Here is a 22,791-nt window from a genome sequence, read left to right on the forward strand (position 1 = left end):
TTTTTTGTTATGGTACGCGGGCCTCTCACTGTCGTGGCCTCTCCTGTTGCGGAGCACAGGCTCCGGACGCGCAGGCTCAGCGGCCGTGGCTCACGGGCCCAGCCGCTCCGCGGCATGCGGGATCTTCCTGGACCGGGGTACGAACTGGTGTCCCCTGCATCGGCAGGCGGACTCTCAACCACTGCACCACCAGAGAAGCACCCCCCCCACCCTCTGTTATAAGAAGGGCTGCTACCTTCCAATACTAAAACTAATCAAGGGAGATTTCAGTGTTAAGGGAGACATCAATGGGGCCACCCAAACAACTGAGAGATGTTTTTCCCTGTGGTTGGGAGACACAGAGGGGGACTAGTTCCTGACTCACACTGGAGTGGGGGAAAGCAGGCTGCGAACTGGGGTGTGCGAGAGGGGCTGATCACTCTTTAGGCAACAGAACCAGGGGCAGTCTGCCTCACTAGGATGGGCTGGAGTTTGTCACAACATGGATGTATGAGTGTTTCTTGAGAACACAAGCGGGCCAAATGGGAAAAACTGGCAGGGGATCATCTTGGGCTCTGTCCAACAGGGAGGGCCTGGAGGAGCACGGTGACTTCAACAGAGAGTCTAAAAGTGTCCAGGTGCTGCAGAACGTGTCCTCTTAGGCCATCTTGAGTAGAATCACATATGCCTGGAGCAAGGGAATTGCAGAAGAGGTGCCAGACGAAGGGAAGCTTTGAAGAGTCCATCAAAGTGCCCCCAGAGGGGAAAGTTCATTTTAATCATATAACTGAGCTATCCAGAAACATCAGCTTGAACAATTTGACTGGCACAGAAAGCAGAAAGAACTGTCCCGTTACTTGTCCCTTCCTCCCTACTGATAGCTTCAGCATTGACCGGGAGCAGGGACTGAAGGTAATGACCTGGGGGCTCTAGGGGCTGAGAGAGGGGGAGCAGAAGAACCGTATCCCTTTCCAGCAGGAAGCAAGCCCGAGCTAAGGAGGGAAGACTCACACTCAGTCAAGTTTGGTTTGATCATTGTATGTGTATGACACAGTCTAATCACCAAAATGAGACAACAGCCCATCTATGAAGTAAGAAAGGCCCAACATGTCATGGGCCCCGGGAACAAGTAAATATTACTTCCAGTGAATGAAATGTAAACAGATAGTAGGAGATAAATTTACATTTTTGCCCTAATTATTCCTGTCTTTCCCTCTCTCTCTTTTCCTTCCTCTCTGCCATCTACCTTATTGGCCTTTGTCCAGGATGAAATGGTAACAAGTGCCATCCTACCCCTACAATGTTCACCTGTGTGTCCCAGCTCATGGAGTTAGAGGGCTGCTGGTGAACAGGAGATATTATGAGGTTTTATTTTTAAGTTGAATAGTTGGGTAACCTATCGGAGTGACAGAAGTTTGAGGACAGATAGAAACAATGATTTTATTATTTATACCATGTTTTATTTATTTATTTAGCAATGATTTACTATCTCATGGATTTTTTTTTTTTTTTTTTGGGGTACCCCAGGCCTCTCACTTTTGTGGCCTCTTCCGTTGCGGAGCACAGGCTCCGGACGCGCAGGCTCAGCGGCCATGGCTCACGGGCCCAGCCGCTCCACGGCATGTGGGATCTTTCCGGACCGGGGCACGAACCCGTGTCCCCTGCATCGGCAGGCGGACTCTCAACCACTGCGCCACCAGGGAAGCCCCGTATCTCATGGATTTTTACTTACAAGAAATGTTATTGAGCCTAAAGCAAAGAACCCAGTTGTCTGCATAGCAAGCCACCCAAAGCGTGTTTTTAATCTTCCTTCCCACTTAACCTGCAAAGTTACCTACAAATTTCCCATGATTCATAGGATGAGATTCAACCTCTACTGAGCATATGCCATTATTTCTAAAACAACCGACTATAAGTCTCTCTTAGCATTTTCTTAATGGACTCCAAAATAGGGACGTGTGAGGGGCAACGTAGAATGGCATTTGTTTTACCATTTATTATCTTACTTAATTTTTTTCACTAAAGGATAAAATTTGTTCTCTTCACCCTCTATCTCCACCCCATTGCACCCCATTTCTCAGCCAAATCAGCTAAAAATTTAAATTAAAAATGGTGAGGGGATGATCCATACAGGAGAACCTACACTGCCTATGTTTCATTTTGGAATGAGAGGGGTGGTCAGAGAGAGGGAGCCCCCCAACCCCTCATCACCTGTACGAAGGCACTAAAAAGCAAAGTTTAGGGAAGTCTGTTTCCCGATCTTTCTCCAACGTGCACCAGACTGGCCGTTCTTGTTCCCAGCGCGGTGCCAGAGGTCAGGCAATGCCACAGTATGAAGGTAACACCAGAGCATCAGATTTATAAGAAGATTTAAGAGGCAAAAATGATTTTGCTAATAAAACAATTTAGATCTGTTATTGAGTAGAACACAAAATATGCATAAGTGTTTAGGATAAAACTGAAGATTTCAATAAATTTCACACATTGGGTCCTGCCTTTAGACCTCCCAGGGATCTTTACTCAGGACATCTCTGCAGAAAAGATTCAGGGTCAGCTAGCTACCATATCTGAAAAGCCATTATGACAAAAAAGAACATCTCAAAAGTCATCAATTCATCAGATCTTCACCCCAAGACTGACCTAATAACAGCTACTATGTATCTGCTCTTTCTGTACACCCTGTCATTCAATCTCCACATTAATAACCTGGGACCTGGATATAATCATCCTCAGTTTAAGGTGAAAAGGCTAAAACTTTGAAAGGTTATATAACATGTCCAAAGTCACACAAGTAAATAAAATTTTCACCCTATAATCTGACTGACTCCAAAGCCCATTCTCTTAGCCAGAATGCTCCAGCTACTTCTGTCTGGTGGCATACTGGTTTCCTATCCCCACTCTGACAGGAAAGGATTGCCTTAGACAAAAGGAAAAAAAACAAAACAAAACAGCCAGGGATGCTGTGGCCGGTGGCTTGATGTCTCATAGGCAATTGCAGTAACAATTTCTCTTCAAATAGATAAAGTGCCAAAGTCATTTCTCTTTAGTTATAAGCAGTGAGAAATGCCGTGCATGTAGACAGCAATCTGTTGAGCTCTGAAAAGTAGTGATGCATTCAATTTTTTTTAACTTTTCATGAAAACAAATATTTTTCAGTTGTTTGGAGCATTTCAAGATGTGGAAAATACCAAAGCAATTACCTTATGGAATTTATGACCAAAGTTCCATGATGATTCCTATCTTGTTCTTAGGAGTTTTCCAGATTGACAGAGTGTGGCTTACTCTAATTGCATGAACAAGATTAAGGATCCTGTAAAACAGACCTGCAACCTAAACAGATGTAATCAGAGAAAGATCTGTGAGAGGTTATTTGCTAAAATCTTATTCTAGAGATTTTTCCGTATGGTTCAACGTAGTTTAGTTTTTTAAAAACTAGAAGTCTATCTTATATAAACAAAAATGCCTAGCCAACATAAGGAAATTGTTTTAAAGTTTTTTATTAAATATGTATGCCATATATTTCTTCTTTTAAGCAATTACAATATTCACTCTGGCCTGGGAGGCTTTCTTCCTAATGATATTAACACAAGAAAAAAGATTCATTGGCATGAATACGATATTTAACTGTTCAAATTAAAAGCAGACCTCAAAGTAGCCTTTCAAAGAAAGTATTTGAAATAACTTTTCTGTGAACTAAAGCTGGTAATGACTTGGGGGGAAAAAAACACCTCTCTGTCCTTTCTCCACTCATATCCATCTACTCTGAGCCAAGGTATTCCCTGCTAATCATACATATTTTATTTTCATCCAACTTTCTAGGCACCTTAATTTAAAAAAGAATCCCATAGTAAAGTCCTTAGTCAACACGATGAAAGTTCCCTTGCTTGTGCAATTTCTGTTTCATGACAGCCCTCCCTTTATATAGTTCTTTTCATCTCTTTACTTTAAGGACTTGTTTTAGACTATAATTATTCTTGAGACCTGCGTTAACACAACCATTAAATCTTGTATAGGTGGATGATAAATTGGGAAGCTAACAAGTTGCACGATCTTTTTCTCAGAATTCTTCTTGTTTGAATTCAACCACCATAAAGCAATATGAAGAAATATCTACATTTCCGAAAGCAAAACGTACACACACAAACACTCACACAAAATTTTACTGCCAGAAAATCTAGATATTATGAAAGATTATGGATAGTACCTTGAAAATAATTCATTTCTATTAGCCTCTTGGCAAGTGATTTGGGGAAAACTTCTAGAAAATGTATGTCATAGTTTACAAACTTTACTTTTGGTAGCTTTAACCATTTTAAAAGATCTTAGTATTCCCCCTCCATCTCTCCAATGGGAAATCATTGAATTGGCGTTTCCCTTAAAACAGAGGTAACATGGAATTCAAAGGGTTTTTTTTTTCTATAAATAAAAACCCTGAAGTGAAAATAATCTTATTTTCATTTTCAAAAATGACACTTCAGAACTTTATCAAAAATTCCAGAGCAAGCAAAATAAAGATTGTACCCAATACCCTCTTTTCCCATATAGCTGAAGCTGCATTTTATAGATATTTCAGCCCATACCTATCAAAAAGAAAAAGAAATTCTGGGACAAAAATCTGTATTTGGGGCCTCTAATGCTGATCCTTTGCATCTTAATTAATGGTTGCCCATGACCTGGAGCACCAAGTATTGCACTTCTGGCATTATTTGTAGTTGGCTAAGATTCAATTAATTGAAATTTTTTGCTGTTGCTGAAGAAAGTGTGAAATGGAGTATTTATAATCATGGATACCTGATTTTTATTTACAGCCATCTGAAAGAAATTTTACATCAGTGACTGAGCTGCTGCAACATCTAAAGTTCAGGATGTCAGAAACACTTGACTCTCAGATGCTTTTAAAATGTTTTTAAAAACATAAATATAATATGTACTTTTTTTCTTCCTCTGGAGAAAAATGCTCATTTTACAAAAACTTTCTACTCTGGAAACTTCCTACTGTGTCGTGGAAAAAAATAAAGTTACATTAAAGTCCACTCATCAATTGCTAATTAAATAATTCCTGATGCTCCAAGTGGACCTATAGCTGAGTTTGACAGTATTTTATAGGACTAAGTTATATTTTGGCTTAGTTTTAATATCCAAGGAAATTCATTTCATAATTGGTAGGTGTGTAAATATGCTGGAACTTCAGGTTCTTTATTTTGTTAGGAAAAATATATTAGGAATTTCTCTTTCCCCTGCCAACTGAAATTACAGAGCAAGTCAGCATGCTTAAGTACCAAACACACCTTTTTCTAGGGATAAAGAAAAATAATATATAGAAGGAAAGGTTTTTTGTTTTGTCTTTTAAGCAGGTTGCATTTTATGATATTTCAACTTCATGTTTTTTACTAATATTAAGCGGCCCAATGACTGCAGAATGTTTTATGTATTATTGTTGCACCGCATAAGATCAGCTCTTGGTAAGCAATGGTATCAAAAGCAATACTGGCTACTATTTATTCTCTGCTTAGGTGGCAATGCAGTAAGTGTTGTACATGTATCATATTTAATTTTTATAACAAATCAGTGAGGCTTAACTCAGCTGTCTGAACTGGCCTTGCCAGGCCCATCAGTGGAAGTTCAAAAAGGACATTTAAGGGAGGCCTGCTCCTAAGTCAATGTCATTTCCCAGATTTGCACAGGTTGTGGCTTTTTAGAAGATTTGAGAAATTTGGTAATCAGCTTCAGCAATACAGGAACAAACTATAATAGGACTGATGTGGGACATGCTGATTAAGAGAATAATTTCCTTAATAGTGGTAGTTACTGTTAATGGGATATGTACATTTTCTTTCTCCAAAAGATTTCAAAATTATTTTGAATACTTTTTCTTCTGAAGCTACTTTTGAATACTTTTTCATAAAGCTACTGAGATAACGGGTCATATCCCAGAAAGATTGATTTCATTTTGTTTTTCTAGCAGATTATCAACTGTTTTCCAATATCTGTCTTTACTAGCACAAGCAGTATGGTTTACATTAATAGATGAGGAAAATGGGGATTTTGAAAAGATAAAGCTGAAAAGTTGGTGGCATATTAAAATTAGAACTAAAAACTCTATCATCAAAGTTTTCTTTTTCTACATATTATGCTCTTTCTATTAAAAAGCATTTTTCTGTAGCTTTAAATAAGTAAAAGGCCATATTACTGACCTATTAAAAAAGTAACGTGAACATTCTGATTTTCTACCATGGAATAATTAATAGGTGAATGAAATTGAAAAGCGCTTGATTTGATGACTGCAGAACATCAAATAACAATGCACAGTTAATTTGAACAACAACTTCCAGTGAGAATTAGCTTTCTGCTGGCCTTCATTGTGTTCTGGTGCCCCATTGTTTATAATTACACATGTACACTGTGATAGTGCAGTCGTTAAATTAGAAATTGAACTTCTTTGACAACTGCAGTGAAACTTGACAAAAGATGAATGTGATTTTTTGTTTGTTTGTTTCCCTTCTTCTTTCACTTATTTAAACATGTATTAATTAACTTGTTCTGGCAAGTGTTTAGTAAACACTGAGCAAGGGCATTTCTTTAGTGGTATAATTAAAATTCCCTTTTAAAATGTTTTGCATGATATTTTATGCACAATCTGACTCCAGTAAACAGAGGTTCTAATTAAAGTTTGTAAATGAAGGCCATCAGAATTGATAAAACATCCAGTAACCCATTCAAGCACATTGCCTTCCTGTCTAGTTCAAGTCTAGTGTGATGGTCAGTTAACATTAGCCCGAATCAGTTAAGATGTCCCCAACTTCACAGGCCCCCTTCTACTTTAGTTAGTCTCTGGGAATAAACCTTTAAATGTTGCAGTACCTCTTGAAGTTGTTATACAATATTTATTCAATTAAATTTCTTCAAAGATACTACACCAGGATATTATGAGAAGGATCTAATTTAGGTTATGGATACTCTGAAAATAAAGTGTTGCATAAAACACACTGAATGAATGAAGCTATCCAAATAGCAAGTAGGGCTTCAATTATTTTTTCCCATTAACAACTTGGTGTAAAAGGTTACACCTCTGTAAACAGTGCTGTCCTTCTGGGTGAGAATAGCCACTGTAGCTTTTCAATGTTAACAGGTAAATGTCCAAAGCACATCCTCCCTTTTTTGCCATATTTCTCTGTGTGTGTTGGGGGAGTGGGGTTGGTGAGGAAGGTGAAGAGAGATGGAAAAGAATTAATTTTTCCTGTAATGCAGTAACTGACCTGAAGTAAGAGATATTTTAAGAGAAGCTTTAAACTCCCAGTCTTTAAATTACTCATACTTTTTTTCCTTTTAGTGATGCTGTAAACAACTCCAGAAAGTAAAGCTTTAAGTGCAAGAATTGTTGGTAATTAATAAGTGATTTACTGGCCCTCAGGATCACTAACGTCTCTAATGATCTGTTTTTAATTCATGGGGGTTAAAACAGATTCTGCCCGATCACTTCCTTCAGACCTCCGGGTACTGTACCTGAGCCAGCTACGGGTGAGAGCAGAAAGTTATTCCCTCTGGCTCTGAACTGTAGAACTGGAGCTTGCTCTCCAGAGGTAACAACCACTTCTGCTTTTGTAAAAGAAAAGCAAAATAGAATGTAACCCCAAGTCCAGTGGGGAGTCTACCCAATGCTGGGTTTACTTAGCAAGCCCACTAAGCTCTCAAACTAAGCTACCTTTTCAGCCTGGCTTTTTTTTTTTTTTTTTTTTTGGTGATAAAAGTGAGATTTTGGTGTCTAACACTCCTTCGTTATTGTTGTTGTTTTCTTAATTTCTTTGAAGTTTGAAAGAGAAAGAGATATGCTATTTATAAGGTGCTGCCCCTTCAAGACCCTAAAACTGTACTATTCCCAATTTGAAGATGAGGAAATTGAAGCACAGAATATCAATCCACTTGCCCACTTCTCAAGACTAATAAGTATTGATGCTGGGATACATGTGGGTGAACTGGCTCAGAGTGTGCTTCTAACCACAGTGCTGTTCTATCCGTGGATATCAGCACACCAGCCCCAGTGTCACACATGAGAAACAAAAGCTCAGAGAGGTGGAAGAGCTTGCCTGAGATAAGTAACACGGGGAGTAAGAGAGAGAAGGACAGTGAGGCCTAACACCCAGCAGCGCTTCTAAATACCACTGTTGTGGGAATTGCCTGGCGGTCCAGTGGTTAGAACTCTGCATTCTCACTGCCAAGGGCCTGGGTTCAGTCCCTGGTCGGGGAACTAAGATCCTGCATGCTGCACAGCACAGCCAAACAAATATCACTGTGGTAACTTTTGACAGTCCTATTGCTTGTGTGTATCCTACATATCCATGCCTTCTCAAACCAAACATTCAAGATAACTTGGAACTCTTCTTAATGATTCAGAATTATTATCATGACTATTCATGTGTTGGATTTCCTCAAGTGCTGTGAGGTTTTTGTATGTCCATTCTTACAGTCATTAGTCCTATCATCAATTCAGGCGTTCAGTCATTCTCACATTCAGTCGCTCATGCATTCATCCATGCACCCACTTATTTTACAAATGTTTATCTGGTGTCACTATGTGCAGACTGTTCTCAGCATAGGAGCACAGAGTGTCGCCTATCCACCAGGGCCAGCTCCTTACCTGTCCACTCTGTCTTTAGTTTTCTGCCTGTCTTTTGAAGCCTTTCCCTGGGTCTTTCAGCCACCCTCTCCTACTAATGGGACTCCAGCCTCCAACACTCCTTACACTGTCTCTTTAATTTGCTGGGGATTTAGAAACCTGATGATAAATTTGTTCAAATTTTGTCTGAAATGAGAGTAAATAAAACCTAGATGCTGTCTCCATGAGCAAAATACAAATGAGATAATGAATGTTATGGTTAAGAAGGAGCCTCTAGATTAGCTGGGTTTGGTCCAAGTTCTGCCAACCACTAGCTGTGCAACCCTTGCGCAAAGCGTCCGGTCCCTCCAAGCCTGTGTTTCTTGTGTCTGGAGTAAAGGATAAGAGTGGTGGTCTCCATTTCAAAGAATTGTTGTTTAAGACTACATGTTTACAGAGCATTTATCCCACTGCACGGCACAAAGCAAACTTTGTTTGCTGTTCTTATTTAGCTTATACATTTTGTGACAACTATTTTTACCTCTCAGAGACCTGTATTGTGGTTATATGTTTAGGGGAGTTGTGAAGATTCAGTTGTAAGGTCGCAGCTATAATGAGCACTTATCATGGACAGCAGCCTGGCCTGTGACTCCTCAGAGTGAGTTCAGAGCAAGGACTCCAGAGTCTGATGCCAGGGCTAGTCTGGCTTCATCATGTACCCATTACCTGACCATAGACAAGTTACTCAGTCTCTGTAAGTTTCAGTTTCTCATCTGCAGAAATTATAAGAATATTATTGTCATCATTGTCAGATTGTCATCAGAATTAAATGAAGACGTATTTGTGATGTGCTCAGCACAGTGCCTAGCATATAGTAAGTTCAGGAATAGAGCACAGCAAATTTAACTATTATTACGAGCTAGACTTCATATAATGAACAAAGGCTTAGATATTATATCAGCAAGAATAAATACAACATCTCCACTCCTCATAGCACTTTCATGAGTATGAGCCTTTAAAAAGCATCTGTGACGCGCCAGTCATTTCACAATGACTTAATAGTAAACCCAACCATGTGACTCCTTTTGCAGTTTAATAAAATTAAATCTGTTTCGAACTCCTCACCCCCGCTACGATACCCCTGTAGCTCCCAGCCAATACACTCGGGCTGCCTTTTCATTGAGCTATTGGAAGAAGACCAAACTCACTGAAATCATTCACACTAATGCGCAAGTGGGTTTTGACATCTTGCAGTCTTATTCAGGCGTCATTGTCTTAAATGGCTATGCATCGGAAAGAAGTAAAGCTGCCAGAGAGCCTAATGTACAAGCAGGGAGTAATATGAAACCAAGTCTTTCATAGATTTCTGCAACCTAAACATATAGTTTGCTACAGAAATGTTTAAGATTCATGCCATGAATAGCTAGTTAAAGGCATAAAATGCTTTCTCTTCTCCTTTGTTCACACAAGTCAAAGAGAGCATCCACAAGCCCAAAGGCCCTGTGGAGCCAGGCAGTAAGGGAATGAAGCAAGCAGGTTTCCTAACTGGTAAAGGAATGAAGCAAGCACGTTTAAGAAAACTGCAGAGAATGTGAGATGGCAAAAGACAACCGAATGGCAACTGAACACACAGTGGGCAGGCATCAATAAGGATCATGGGGAAGCGCCAGCACTGATTCAGGAGGCAGCTCCCTCCACTCCAGAAATGAAGATGTCACCAGAGCTTCTGTGGTTTCAAGTCAATCCAGAAATAGGCATGCATTGATCTTTAAAGATGAGTGACTGACTGAAGTTTCTCAATTGTGAACGGCAAAATAAGAAATGTGCAGGAGGCAAAGTGTATCCTCTGCTAAGATATTCTTTGACAACTTAGGTAGTTGTGACCATCTTGCTAGCTAAGACCTCACATAGATTCATTCATTTTATCCTCACAGCCAACCTACAAGGTAGGCACTATTAATATCATTCCACTTTATAGATAAGAAAAATTGAGACACACATTGGTCCCCTATTTGCCCAGCCAGTGTTGGGTGGGGCTGAGCTTCTAACCTAGACACGTGATGTGCCAGAGTCTGTTCTTAACCATATTCTGATACTTCCTCTCACAATAAAATAGTTTGGACTCCCCCCGCAAAAAAATGTGGAAAAAGAACTGTGTCTTTTTGATTCAAGTTTTGGGGTTTTTTGTTCCCAAGTGAGTATTTCAAGCCAACAAATATTCCTTGAGCCTCAACTACGTCTAAAACGCCCTTTTATGTGCTGTAACACATTTGATTTTATCTCCATTAATGCAATGTTTGGAATATGATTTTAGAACAAGGGTAATACTGTTGAAATAGGTTCATCTGGAAACACATCAGTCTGCAAACAGATTGGCATATTATCCACAAATATAAACATTTACAAAAAATTCGGGCATCATTCGATGACTGTTGCCATAATGATTCATTGGCACAAGAGGAATGCTACGTGATGAAAGATGCCAAGGCTGTTTGACACATTTCAGTGGAGTTCATTACACACACGAAACGGAACCAATTTTACTCAACAGTGACTTTGACATTTACAGAAAAATGAAATGGAGGCTTCGAAATGAAGACTTCATGTGAAATCTCTACCAAAAATTTTAAGTTGGTTCTATGTCACCACTTCTAGAAGATCAGCCATGTACTGTAGACTTATTTTTATTCACAGCAGGTGGCAACCTATTCAAAACAAAGTTCCTTGGGTGATCAGAAAATCAATCGTGAACAAACTTAATTGGCTGTAAAACTCTTCTCTTAGAATAAAGAACGTATATATATTTTTAAAGATTTACTTGTAGGAAGACGTGTCCATTTGGCTTCACTCTGTTTAATTCATCCTGATATCACAGTCCTGTTTCTTTGATTTGCCGGTTTTAATGGAGTAAATACCATCCTTGTCCCCACTGCACCCAAAGATAGTGTGAGAATGGAGAGATTTCAGGCTCTCAAGAGTTGGAATACAATAGGGTCAGGAGAAATGTTAAATAGTTGTAGATAACCAGCTGTCTTCTACTTCATTGACCATAGAATGTGAGAAGATGTACCAAAAATTCGGAAGGGACTTATGGTACATATGCTAAAAGCATTACTAATGGGTTATGCCAATGGGTTAGGATGACTAACGGGTAGACAATATTCTGTGAGCAGCATTATGCAAAATGCTATGCTCCAGTATTTCTGTGCAACACCATCTATTTGAAGAAATAATTTCATAACAGATTTTAAAACATTCTCTTACTAGGGTAAATGGTTCAAGTATATTAATAATGTTGCTTTATTGAATGCTAACTTGCTTTCAATGCCAAAGTTAAGGCTCTGCATGCTAAAGAATGAATGTACTTGGTTTAATTTGTAAGCCTAGATGGCATTATAGTAATATTGCACTGATTAGAATTAATCAAGAACACCAGAACAAATGTATGCTAAGTCTGAATTCTAAAACTTTAAAGTAATTATATTGCTTTAAAATCTGTCTAATATTTACTTGTTTGTCTGTAAATAGTATAATAAAATCAGTATCTCAAAACCAGATAATATAGTTGAGTCATTCAGACTGTTATCAAACATGAGTCACTGAAGAAGCAATTCAATCAATAGAGAAGTTTTCTAATTAGCATATTAATTATTGGCAAATAAAAGGTGATTCCAAAATACTCCAAGGAACTTGAAGATATTGTAGTTTGTCTTCTCATTCTATATCTCCTATGAAATATTTTTACATTATTAATTTCCAATGATCTAGTGGAAAAGATTTTGCTAATCAGAGGAAAACTTCAGCCCAGCTTCTGCCATTAATTATCACATATTCTAAATTGGTAGACCCTGAATTAATGAGGCCCAGGCTTCTTCTAACTGGCATGCATTAAAATAAAAGCTGGACTTGATTATGTACTCTTGTGAAGATTGAAGTATATATGCATATTGGCTGCCAGACAAATAAATTTTCAAAGTATGTAATTATCAATGTTTTGTGGGCTTTGCCCCACTAACCGTAAACATCTTAATTACCTTCTACACATGACTAAGAAAAGGCTTCTGCAAAGATTCAAACTATTGCCTATAAGAAATAGAAATCCACCCCCCCCCCCCCCCCCCCCAAAAAAAAAGATTCTAGCAAAAAGAAAATAAAAAGTAGAGACTTGGTCTATTAAGTAATCTTTTAACTTCATTGCTAAACTGTCATTGGGCTGTAATTAGGCAGGTCAAGTTTTATTTTTATAGAGTTTTTGATATCTCTAACTCATTTGCTGTTAATGCCATGAGGGGATGGGGGCAAAAAGATACAATATCCACATTGTTTTGTATTCTTTCCATTCCCACTGTCTAATCTTCTGGTTCTTTCCTTCTTGAATAACCATAACTGCTATTTTAAAATTCACTGTCTATGTAGGCCATTACTTTCTTGTCATTTTAGTTTACTTTCTGAGACCTACAGAACGAGCCAGCACATTCGATTACTACTTGCCATGTGGTTTTCTTGTTTTTTTTTTCCGGTGTGTGGGCCTCTCTCTGCTGTGGCCTCTCCCGTTGCGGAGCACAGGCTCCGGACGCGCAGGCTCAGCAGCCATGGCTCACGGGCCCAGCCACTCTGCGGCATGTGGAATCTTCCCGGACCGGGGCACGAACCAGTGTCCCCTGCATCGGCAGGCGGACTCTCAACCACTGCGCCACCAGGGAAGCGGTTTTCTTGTATTTTGACTGCTCAGAAGTCAGCGACTTGCCCACATTTCTCAAAGTTGTGCTATTCCGGGGCCTTTCCTTCCTTTCCTTGAACTTATGGCCATTTATCACTTTAAGAATCCTGTTTTTTGCATCTAAGGTCATGTTTGGAATATGGGGGGTTTTTTTTCATTTCATATTTTTAGATTAAAATCTAAAATCTGTATATCATTAATTTCAACTATATCAAATTCTTATCCGATATAATATCAGCATGTTAAATTACAAGAAAACATGTATGTCCAGTCCCATTTTTGCAAGGGCAATATTGCTACATTGAAGCTAGGTCTGATTTTTTTTCACCTGAATAAAGTAAAGATGATTTTCGAAACTTTAACAAAATGGAAAGGGGAAAAAAAACACATAGATTGTATGAATGAGTCTGTCCTCCAGTGAACTTTCCTTTTTGCCCGTATTCTTCTTGAGGCAGGCAGTGGGCATAAAGCTTCTGCCTTCTCTGTTTCTATACTGTTACTGTGAAATACAGAATTGAAGTCTACACAAAGGCAAACAATTGGCAAACGGACTAATTCTGATTTTTAAAGTGCTTCTATTCTTTAATTTTAAGAGAATTTGACTTGCTTGGAGATGCTTCTTGAAACATAAAAAAGTATTTAAAGCCTAAGAGGTAACCAAGCTATCTTCTGCAGACTTTTGCAAGCTGCTGTAGATGGAATCTACACTTGCAATGCAAATAATAGTAACAATAGTAGTAATAATAACAGCTAATACTTAATAATACCTTACTGAGTGCTAGGCACTGTTTTAAGTGCATGCAATGACTCATTTAATCCATATATAACACCCTATGAGGTAGTTACTGTAATTACCCCCATTTACAGAAGAAGAAACTAAGGTGCAGTGAAATCAAGCATTTTCCCCAATTCACAGCAATTTAAACTCAGGCAATCTGTCTCCAACACTGATAATCTTAACCACTATGCAATCCTGACTATTGAGAAGTATTATTATATGAGAATTGCTAAGTTATATATTCAACAGTGTAGAGTTTGTTGGAGTTTTTTTTAACTATAGAATTTCACAGAGAAATCTATCCCTTTAAACACCAAATATGAGTGGATCATGGTAATTTTAGTAATTTTGCATATTGAGTTTTAACAAGGACACACCCTACCAAGTTGGTACAAGAAGAGCTGGGTTATAGCAAAACTGCATGTTTTACCATACTTGGAAACTCTGCTTAAATTTGTACCACTTTAAAAGCTTATTACCAGCCAAGCAGAAAAAAAATATGAAATACTTGACATTTTGGTATCTGCGATATTAAAAAGAACTAGTATTTAATAGTCAAGTGGCAACAGCTTGTAGAGTTTGCATACAACATCCACAGGGATCGATTTTTCTTTAAAATGGCCTTCAGGAGTCTGCCTTTTAAACAGCTGACACCTCCATTCTCTGCATCTTTCCTGCCAGCACTGTGGGCCACACACTGAGTGCAGCAGCAGATGTGTAATTCTTCACTGCAGGATTCGTCTATGCAAATAATGGAGAGTGTGGGAAATTAAGAAAAATGTAATTTCCACTGAATCAACTTCAGTGTAATCTCTACTACTAGAAATGAATAGATGTCTTTAGAGGGCTTTTCTCCATATGGTCTCTCAGTCCCCTTTATGTCCCATCCACAAGAAGAGAGAAGAACCGTCGTTACCTAATTGATCATCAGTCATTCCACACCTGTACCAAGGCCACATAATGACAAATATAGCTACCTGGCATTTTTCCAGCATGACTAATTGTCACAGTACTAATTCACTCACCTGTGGAAGTTTCAACTTCCCCAGCCTGCTGTCAAGAAGATGCATAATAATGGAATAAAGGTTTAAAAATGCTGAACACTGTGAAATATTTCACTTATATTCCAACAGAAAACTTCCACCTAAGCATGTGTTGGGTGGCTATAATTATTCATTGCTGAGGTTAAAAAAAAAAAAAAAAAAACTGATCATATATACATTTACCTGGTAGAAAAATAGGAGAAAAGGGAACAAACCTTTTCTGACATAGAGGGAAAAAAAAATACTGATCAGATTACCTACAACCTGTTTCTTTATCTGCCCTTATTTATTAACTGTACCGGCTTGATTGCTACTATGTTCTACATTACAAAGCCCTTCACTTTTTTATTAGTATTATTTAAGAAAGTATGCTTTCTCTATCAAATAGTAAGATGAAGGAGTAATTTATTGGATTTTTTTCAAGAAACATGGGAACGTTTAGGAAGGAGATATAGGCATGTATTACTTAATTTACATAAGATATTAAACCAAATTGTGACATCTTTGCCAAGCACTCTGGCCCGAGGATTTGTTTCAAATGCTAGGTTGTGTTTTTGAAAATTAGTATTTGTCATGGAAAATTATTGCCGCGATTATAATAGCTGACTTTTCTGAAGATCTTGCCGTCGATTGCCCTCACTGTGGTATTGAGGTATATCTGATGTACCTGTGAAAGTTACATAGAGACTGTTGGGCCAATTTTAATATATATACTTAGTTGCCTATGATACAAGTAAAATTTAGAGAGAAAAGCCCGCCAGGATTTCCTAAAGAAATTTGAATAGAATTGTTCATTTTATTCTTTATTCTGTTTAATACAAATTCCATAGGTCGTTCATTAACCCATCCTGTAGTGTTAATTGGGTTGTATGAGGAAAAAAGTTTCCTGGTCAAGTTTGGGAAATACTGGATTAAATGCAGGCTTATCATCATTGCTACAAAATTTCACTTCAGAAACATCAATATGTATAAAAAAAATTTTTTAAGACAAAAATCTTCAAAAAAAAACAACAAAAAAAGAAACCTCAATATGCTAATGAGCATCCTGAAGGGAAGGCATTAGGTCTTTTCCAAGCTTATTTGACCCAGGCCGTTCCATCACAACACATCTCCGAAGCCAAGAGTCTGCAGAACAGGCTTCTGCCTCCACATCACAGGTGCTCAATACACTGTAGCGAAATTTCAACATTATCCACTTTCAATTGAATCAAAACTGTCTGTGATATTCTTTCATGAGGATAAATATGCAAATAGAATCAGAAACACAAACTCATTTCTTCTAACCAGATCTCAACCCACATACTCAGAGGTAAAAGAGTAGTGAAATAATCCACTCCGGCATGTTGACCTACAGCAATGCTATTACTTAAAATAGGATTTTTAAGTGATAGAAAAGGAGAGAGGAAAACAGCAGCTTCCTACTCAGAACACACCTTCCATTTAGCATATCTGAAAGACTGTTTTCCTCATTTCAAAATTGATAGACTATTTTTTGTTGTTTTGCTATTCAAATTTATGTCCTCTTTTTTCCCAGAGCTTATTTGCTCTAACTCTGAATTTTAAGCATCTCTAAAAATGCTTAATATGTTATTATTCTTTCCAGATATCCTCTGAGAGCCAAGCCAAGAAGATTAAGGAAGAGAGGAGGAATGAGGCTGGATACAGTGCAGTGAAAAAAGACACTTCAAGGAGAAGGGTACCCACTACTCAGAGACTGGACTGTGTCATTAAAATGAGAACTTACGGATACTTCTTGCTTCTCTTCTGGGTTGGCCAGCCCTACCCAACTTTCTCAACTCCATTATCTAAGAGGACTAGTGGTTTCCCGGCAAAGAAAAGGACCCTGGAGCTCTCTGGACACAGCAAAAATGAGCTGAACCGTTCGAAAAGGAGCTGGATGTGGAATCAGTTCTTTCTGCTGGAGGAATACACAGGATCCGATTATCAGTATGTGGGCAAGGTAGGATTCCACTGGGCTCTTTTGACATTCTGGTTTTAAAAGCTTGAAGAAGTTACTTCTCATAAATAGATGGGGAAGATGTGAAATATTCCCCCAGTACAGTAAGAATTGTTGCTTATCTGGTAAGACTTTTTTTTTTTCACCTGAGTAGTTTCAGGAAGACTGTAGTGAGAAGCTGAGAAATGTTAGCACCGCAACAAAGAAAGAGAAATGCTTCCGTTGAAAACGAAACACCTACAACCAGCCGCATAGGATTATCATAAATCCTTGAATTTTTACTTTAGCTTGAAAAATGTGGTCCAGCTATTCTATAAAGCAGTATGTATTAAAAATAGGAATAGAGCGATTAAGCTGTAAGGAAAAGAAGTTTCCTTTTTCTCATTGTGAAAGGAAACATTCTGAGCTTTAGTCCTTTGGCCACGTTCAAATTAACTATTTTTTAACTCTGCTACCTACAGCGCCATCCATTCTCTGACCAAATGGAGCCCTTTGTCCTCAAAACCCACCACTGCCTTAGATTTAGTTGTTACTGCTGTTTTGTCTTATCTCCCATAATTGGCAAGAGCCAGGCATTTCAAAACTTATGATTTAATTGTGGCAGGGTTCACAAAAGAGAAAAAATGGTTATGTAAAGGTGCTATTATTTCCAAATATCATCTGACCATTTTATTGACTCCAGAAAGTAAAATGAGGACCTATCGCTTATTACAGCCCTTCCAGATTACTGGAGCTGAGTCAGGGAAACAGCTTAGTTATACTGTCATCGTGAGTTTCACTGAAATTTTATCATCAGCTACATTCCCATTGCAGAATATCTGCATCCCGCAAATAAGTGAAAAAAGACAGGGACACAGGTTTGTACTTCGTAGGTTCTCTGTTTCAGAACATGGTATTGATAAGAAAAATAATTGTCATACATCCTTTACATAAACAAACTGGGAACAAACATGATAGAGATGATAAAATGTCTTTATGATTACAGCTACAATTTTAGAACATCTATATTTGGGTATCACTCAAAAAGCATAAACTTTACAGATTCCAGGGGCTGCGTGTTCACACTTCAATCTGTTATCAAATATCCCTGAATAACCCTGTGCCAATATTCTCTTTAAGCGTTTACCACAATAAACAAAGGAAAGCCATCCATGGCTTGGGCTGAGGTAACCCGGCATCGTTCCAGTGAAGTGAATTATTAATGTGGAATAAAGTAGGACAGGAAGTGTTCGGTGAAGGGGTGAACATCAACACCGATCCCCAAGGGTCTAACCTTGTATTTGCTGTGAAATTTACATACTGTGTGACTGCTGAAGACAGTCCACTTATTTGTGCTTCATTCCATTTCCTCTGTGAAATTTGAATAGCACTACGCTAACAAGGCTAAAAAATTACTGTAAAAAATAACAATAATCTTATAATCTTTAAAGCACTTTCTACAATACAAATAACATTATTGTTATAGAAGATTAAGTTTTTTAAAGTGCTGTATTTAAATAATTGATCCCCCCTTTCTTTTCTTTTTCTTCTCAAATTGTGATGCCATTTTACATAAAAATACATGTATTTTTAAAGAAAGGCCAGGTAGGGCTTCCCTGGTGACGCAGTGGTTGAGAGTCCGCCTGCCGATGCAGGGGACACGGGTTTGTGGCCCGGTCCGCGAAGATCCCACATGTCGCGGAGCGGCTGGGCCCGTGAGCCATGGCCGCTGAGCCTGCGCGTCCGGAGCCTGTGCTCCACGACGGCAGAGGCCACAACAGTGAGAGGCCCGCGTACCGCAAAAAAATCATTGAAAAAGTAAAATGATATAATTAACGGATCTCTCAGTGGCTGGCAAATGTAGAGGATTGTGGGAAAACCCCTGCACAATCACAGCTTCAGTTTGATTCGTTGGATTTGGATATTTTATTGGCAACAAGATAAGTTTCCCTTCCTCATCATTATCTGCCCCTGCCCCACCTCCTTGAAGTTATAACCCATAAAAAAATATACACTGGAAAAAAAAAAGTCAAGGTCAATAATTGAAGTTATCGTAGGTGCCAGCATTGCTACATCAGATGCATGTAAGAGGTGTTCCTGAACTATTGATAAGGCATTTTCCTGAATCTGGCTTTGGACTATATGTTTTATCAACAGACAAAGGGATTAGACTACAATTTGTTTTTTACCACAATTAAACGTAGACAAAAAATAAATATTTAAAAAGAAAACAAAAAGGTTCATTTCCCATGTGGCAACAGGTTGGTCCACTTTTAAAAGATTTGGAGTAAACAGGTACCTGATGAGATTATCCGAATCTACAAGGTCAAGAAATTTGGGGGAAAAAAAAAAATTAGACTATAGCAGAGGTTCCGAAACTTTCTTGGTTCGCAATGCCTGTAACATCTCGATCATTTTTTCACAATGCCCTTAGGCCAAAAGAAATAATTAGGCCCAAACAACTTAATACGTATTTATGTTCTAACAAATAAGTAACCAAAATAACAATTAATAGAAAAAATAATATTTTTATTTCACTCTTAAATAACCAGTTACTTCCTAATGGAATGTGGGCACGTATTGGACACTGCACAACTTCTCAGATTGGACACCGACCCCTGGTTTCCTTTTCCACATTGATTTTCACACGGTACTTGCTTTTTAACACGGGCACTGTGGGAAACCCATCTTAATAAATAATGACATCATCGAAAGGAATGTAGCACCACCTACTGTTGAAACTGTGATCTACTCTGAGCTAGTAATTCACAAGATGTCCGAGAGCTCATGTTGCTGTATTTCCCTCAAATTTTTAAAATATTTCCTGGTGCTGCAGTGAGTTCCCTGCTGCACTCCAGGGTGCCTTAGTGCACACTCTGGGAACCATAGGAATGTGGTTAGATTGGTATATAAAGGTGTACAAAGGCTAATAGAACCTTAAATTGTGCCATCAGCCCTCCTAAATAATAGCTACTTAGAGCCTATTCTTGAGACCTAAAACTGAAAAGGTTGATCTGTACATGTAACAGATAGAAGCATTAACTAAGGAAAAGTGATGTGGTTGAGCAAATACACTTAAAGTAGAAGAAAGATGTTTTTACATTATAAGCAGCTGTTTATATGTGTGTTCCTTGGTTCCAGTTATTTGGAGGTAAGTCAGTAGGGATGACAGTGACTTCACAATGTGGGAAAATGTGAGAATGGGTGTGGGAGCAAGAGGCTACCTGGTGTAGAAGGAGAAAAAGAAAGTCACATGAGCATCCAAGAAGGAGCAGAAGATGGAGTCTGGAGGCTGGAGTGACGATGAAGTGAATATACAAGATCATGCTTTAAAATTGAAGCACAGGGACTTCCCTGGTGGCACAGTGGTTAAGAATCCGCCTGCCTATGCAGGGGACATGGGTTCGAGCCCTGGTCCAGGAAGATCCCCCATGCCGTGGAGAAGCTAAGCCCGTGTGCCACAACTACCGAGCCTGCGCTCTAGAGCCTGCAAGCCACAACTACTGAGCCCACGTGCCACAACTACTGAAGCCCGTGTGCCTAGAGCCCGTGCTCCGCAACAAGAGAAGCCACTGCAATGAGAAGCCCAAGCACTGCAACGAAGAGTAGCCCCTGCTCGCTGCAACTAGAGAAAGGCTGCATGCAGCAACAAAGACCCAAAAATAGGTAAATAGCCCAAAATAAATAAATTAATTAATTAATAATAATTAAAAAATTGAAGCACAAGCAAAGGTAGCAAGACCTTCCTTCTCATGGTGTCTTAATGCTCCTCAGCATTTCTCTGTGTCCAGTAGGATTAACACAGAAACATGGACATGGCACAGCTGGGGAGGGATGCACTTGTAAATAGAAGCGAGGAAGGCCAGTTACAGCCGAAATATTGACACGCAAACTCTGATTTATGAGACAATTCTCAACACCTCTACATACCTGAAAAGGTGGTGGCAGGTAGAGGTATCAGAGTAGAAAGAAGTGGTCTTATATTGGGTAAAAGTTTGTGAGCTTAAGATATAGACGTGGATACGGATACAGATAAGGAAGTTGCTATTTTCTGAAACAGGGGTCCCAACCCCTGGGCTGTGCGGCCTATTAGGAGCCGGGCCGCACAGCAGGAGGTGAGAGGCGGGCGGGCGTGCGTGCGGGGAGCGAAGCTTCACCTGCTGCTCCCCATCGCTCACGTTACCGCCCGAACCATCTACCGCCCCCTCCGCCGCCCCACCGCCGTGGAAAAATCATCTTCCGCGAGACCGGTCCCTGGTGCCAAAAAGGTTGGGGACCCATGTTCTAGAATACATAACCATTTGGGGGAACTTTTATGCTGATTTAGCATAAGTGGCATCTGTGTCTGGGAGCTTGTTAGAACTTTAGACTCTTAGGCCCCACCTGAGATCTACTGAATCAGAATCTTTTCAACAAAAGCAGAATTTTAGGTGAATTTTATGCATATTAAAATTTGAGAAGTGCTGCTTTCAACAATATGTACGTTGGCCTGGGTCTCACTTCCCCAGAGATTCTGATTTAGTTGGTTTTTAATTAAATATTTATGATCCGAATATGTGGCAAAACTTGAGAACCATTGCCCTAGGAGAATATTATTGGCAATAATTATAATTAGATGTGGCAAGCTCAGTGATAAAATGGGCATCCCCAAAGTATTGTGGAAATATAAAGGAGAGGGGCCACCTGGGCTCAGGGGTTCAACAGAGCTTCCTAGAGACAGTGATGGTGTTGGGACCACATCTTAAGGGAAGAACAGGTGTTAGCCCATCTGGCAGAGGGAGAATTACCAGGACTTCCCAATTAACTGGTTGCAGAAGCCAAAGGAGACAATGCAGGAGGTTCAAAAAGTCGGAGATTTCAAGATAGAACAATCAGGATAGTGAAAGTGTCACTGATGCTGGCACAGAAAACAGAAAGAGGTACATATTTTCTTGTCAAGGGCTAAAGGAAAGAGTATTTGATTTTATGCAGAATCACTCAGATTATCTTTGGCTTTATGTAAGCTGAATAGAAAAATAAGGGGGAAGCATTGTAATTCCACATTTTCAGAAAACCCCACGCCCCTTCTTCCAGCTTTACATAATACAGCAATTCCTTGACAATAGCTGGTATATAGTCTAAGATTAAATTCAAGAAGAAAAAAACAAAGGTAGATATAGATTAGATTTTGAAGACATGGTTATTCATTAATATAAGAATGAATATATTTAAAATCTCAAAACTACGCACAGTTTTAGGCAAAAGATTTGCATATTGTCATTAAACAGCCCACAGCAACACTTAATTTCCTTGTCTCCTCCATTTTATCCCTCACAAGGTTCTTAATCCTCTCTTTCCACACAATGTATAGGTAAAACTAGTCTCCATTAGAGGCATTTGAGATGCTTCTGTTTTTAGCAGCATATCAAGAGATAGGTTTTTGTGGAATTTGATAAACCATATATTTCATAGATATTTTCTGATGTTAGCTTTTTGGAAGTTGGTGATGGTTTCTTTTTTTTTTTCAATCTGCAATTTTTTTTTTATTCCTAATATGATTTATCTATGCCTGCCCTCTTGGTTTATTTATTAGTCTTGCTCAAAATCTTCCTATTTTGTCTTTTCTCTTTTTTTTTAATTTTGAATTTTATTTTATTTATTTATTTTATACAGGAGGTTCTTAATAGTCATCCATTTCATACATGTTAGTGTATACATGTCAATCCCAATCTCCCAATTCATCCCACCCCCACCCCCACCCCC

At 38.8% G+C, this 22,791-nt stretch overlaps 1 protein-coding gene across 1 annotated transcript in view; it reads left to right on the plus strand.

Moving 5' to 3' along the window:
• CDH6 (cadherin 6) overlaps positions 1-22,791 on the plus strand; it is a 128,963-nt gene that overhangs the window by 56,311 nt on the left and 49,861 nt on the right. The window contains exon 2 of the mRNA XM_007451410.1: positions 16,717-17,073. Within this exon, the coding sequence (XP_007451472.1) occupies positions 16,846-17,073 (228 nt within the window). The 5' untranslated portion in view covers positions 16,717-16,845. The remainder of the gene's footprint in view (positions 1-16,716; positions 17,074-22,791) is intronic.

Source organism: Lipotes vexillifer, unplaced genomic scaffold, assembly GCF_000442215.2.
Source record: "Lipotes vexillifer unplaced genomic scaffold, Lipotes_vexillifer_v1.1 scaffold896, whole genome shotgun sequence".
NCBI classification, from domain to species: Eukaryota; Metazoa; Chordata; class Mammalia; order Artiodactyla; family Lipotidae; genus Lipotes; species Lipotes vexillifer.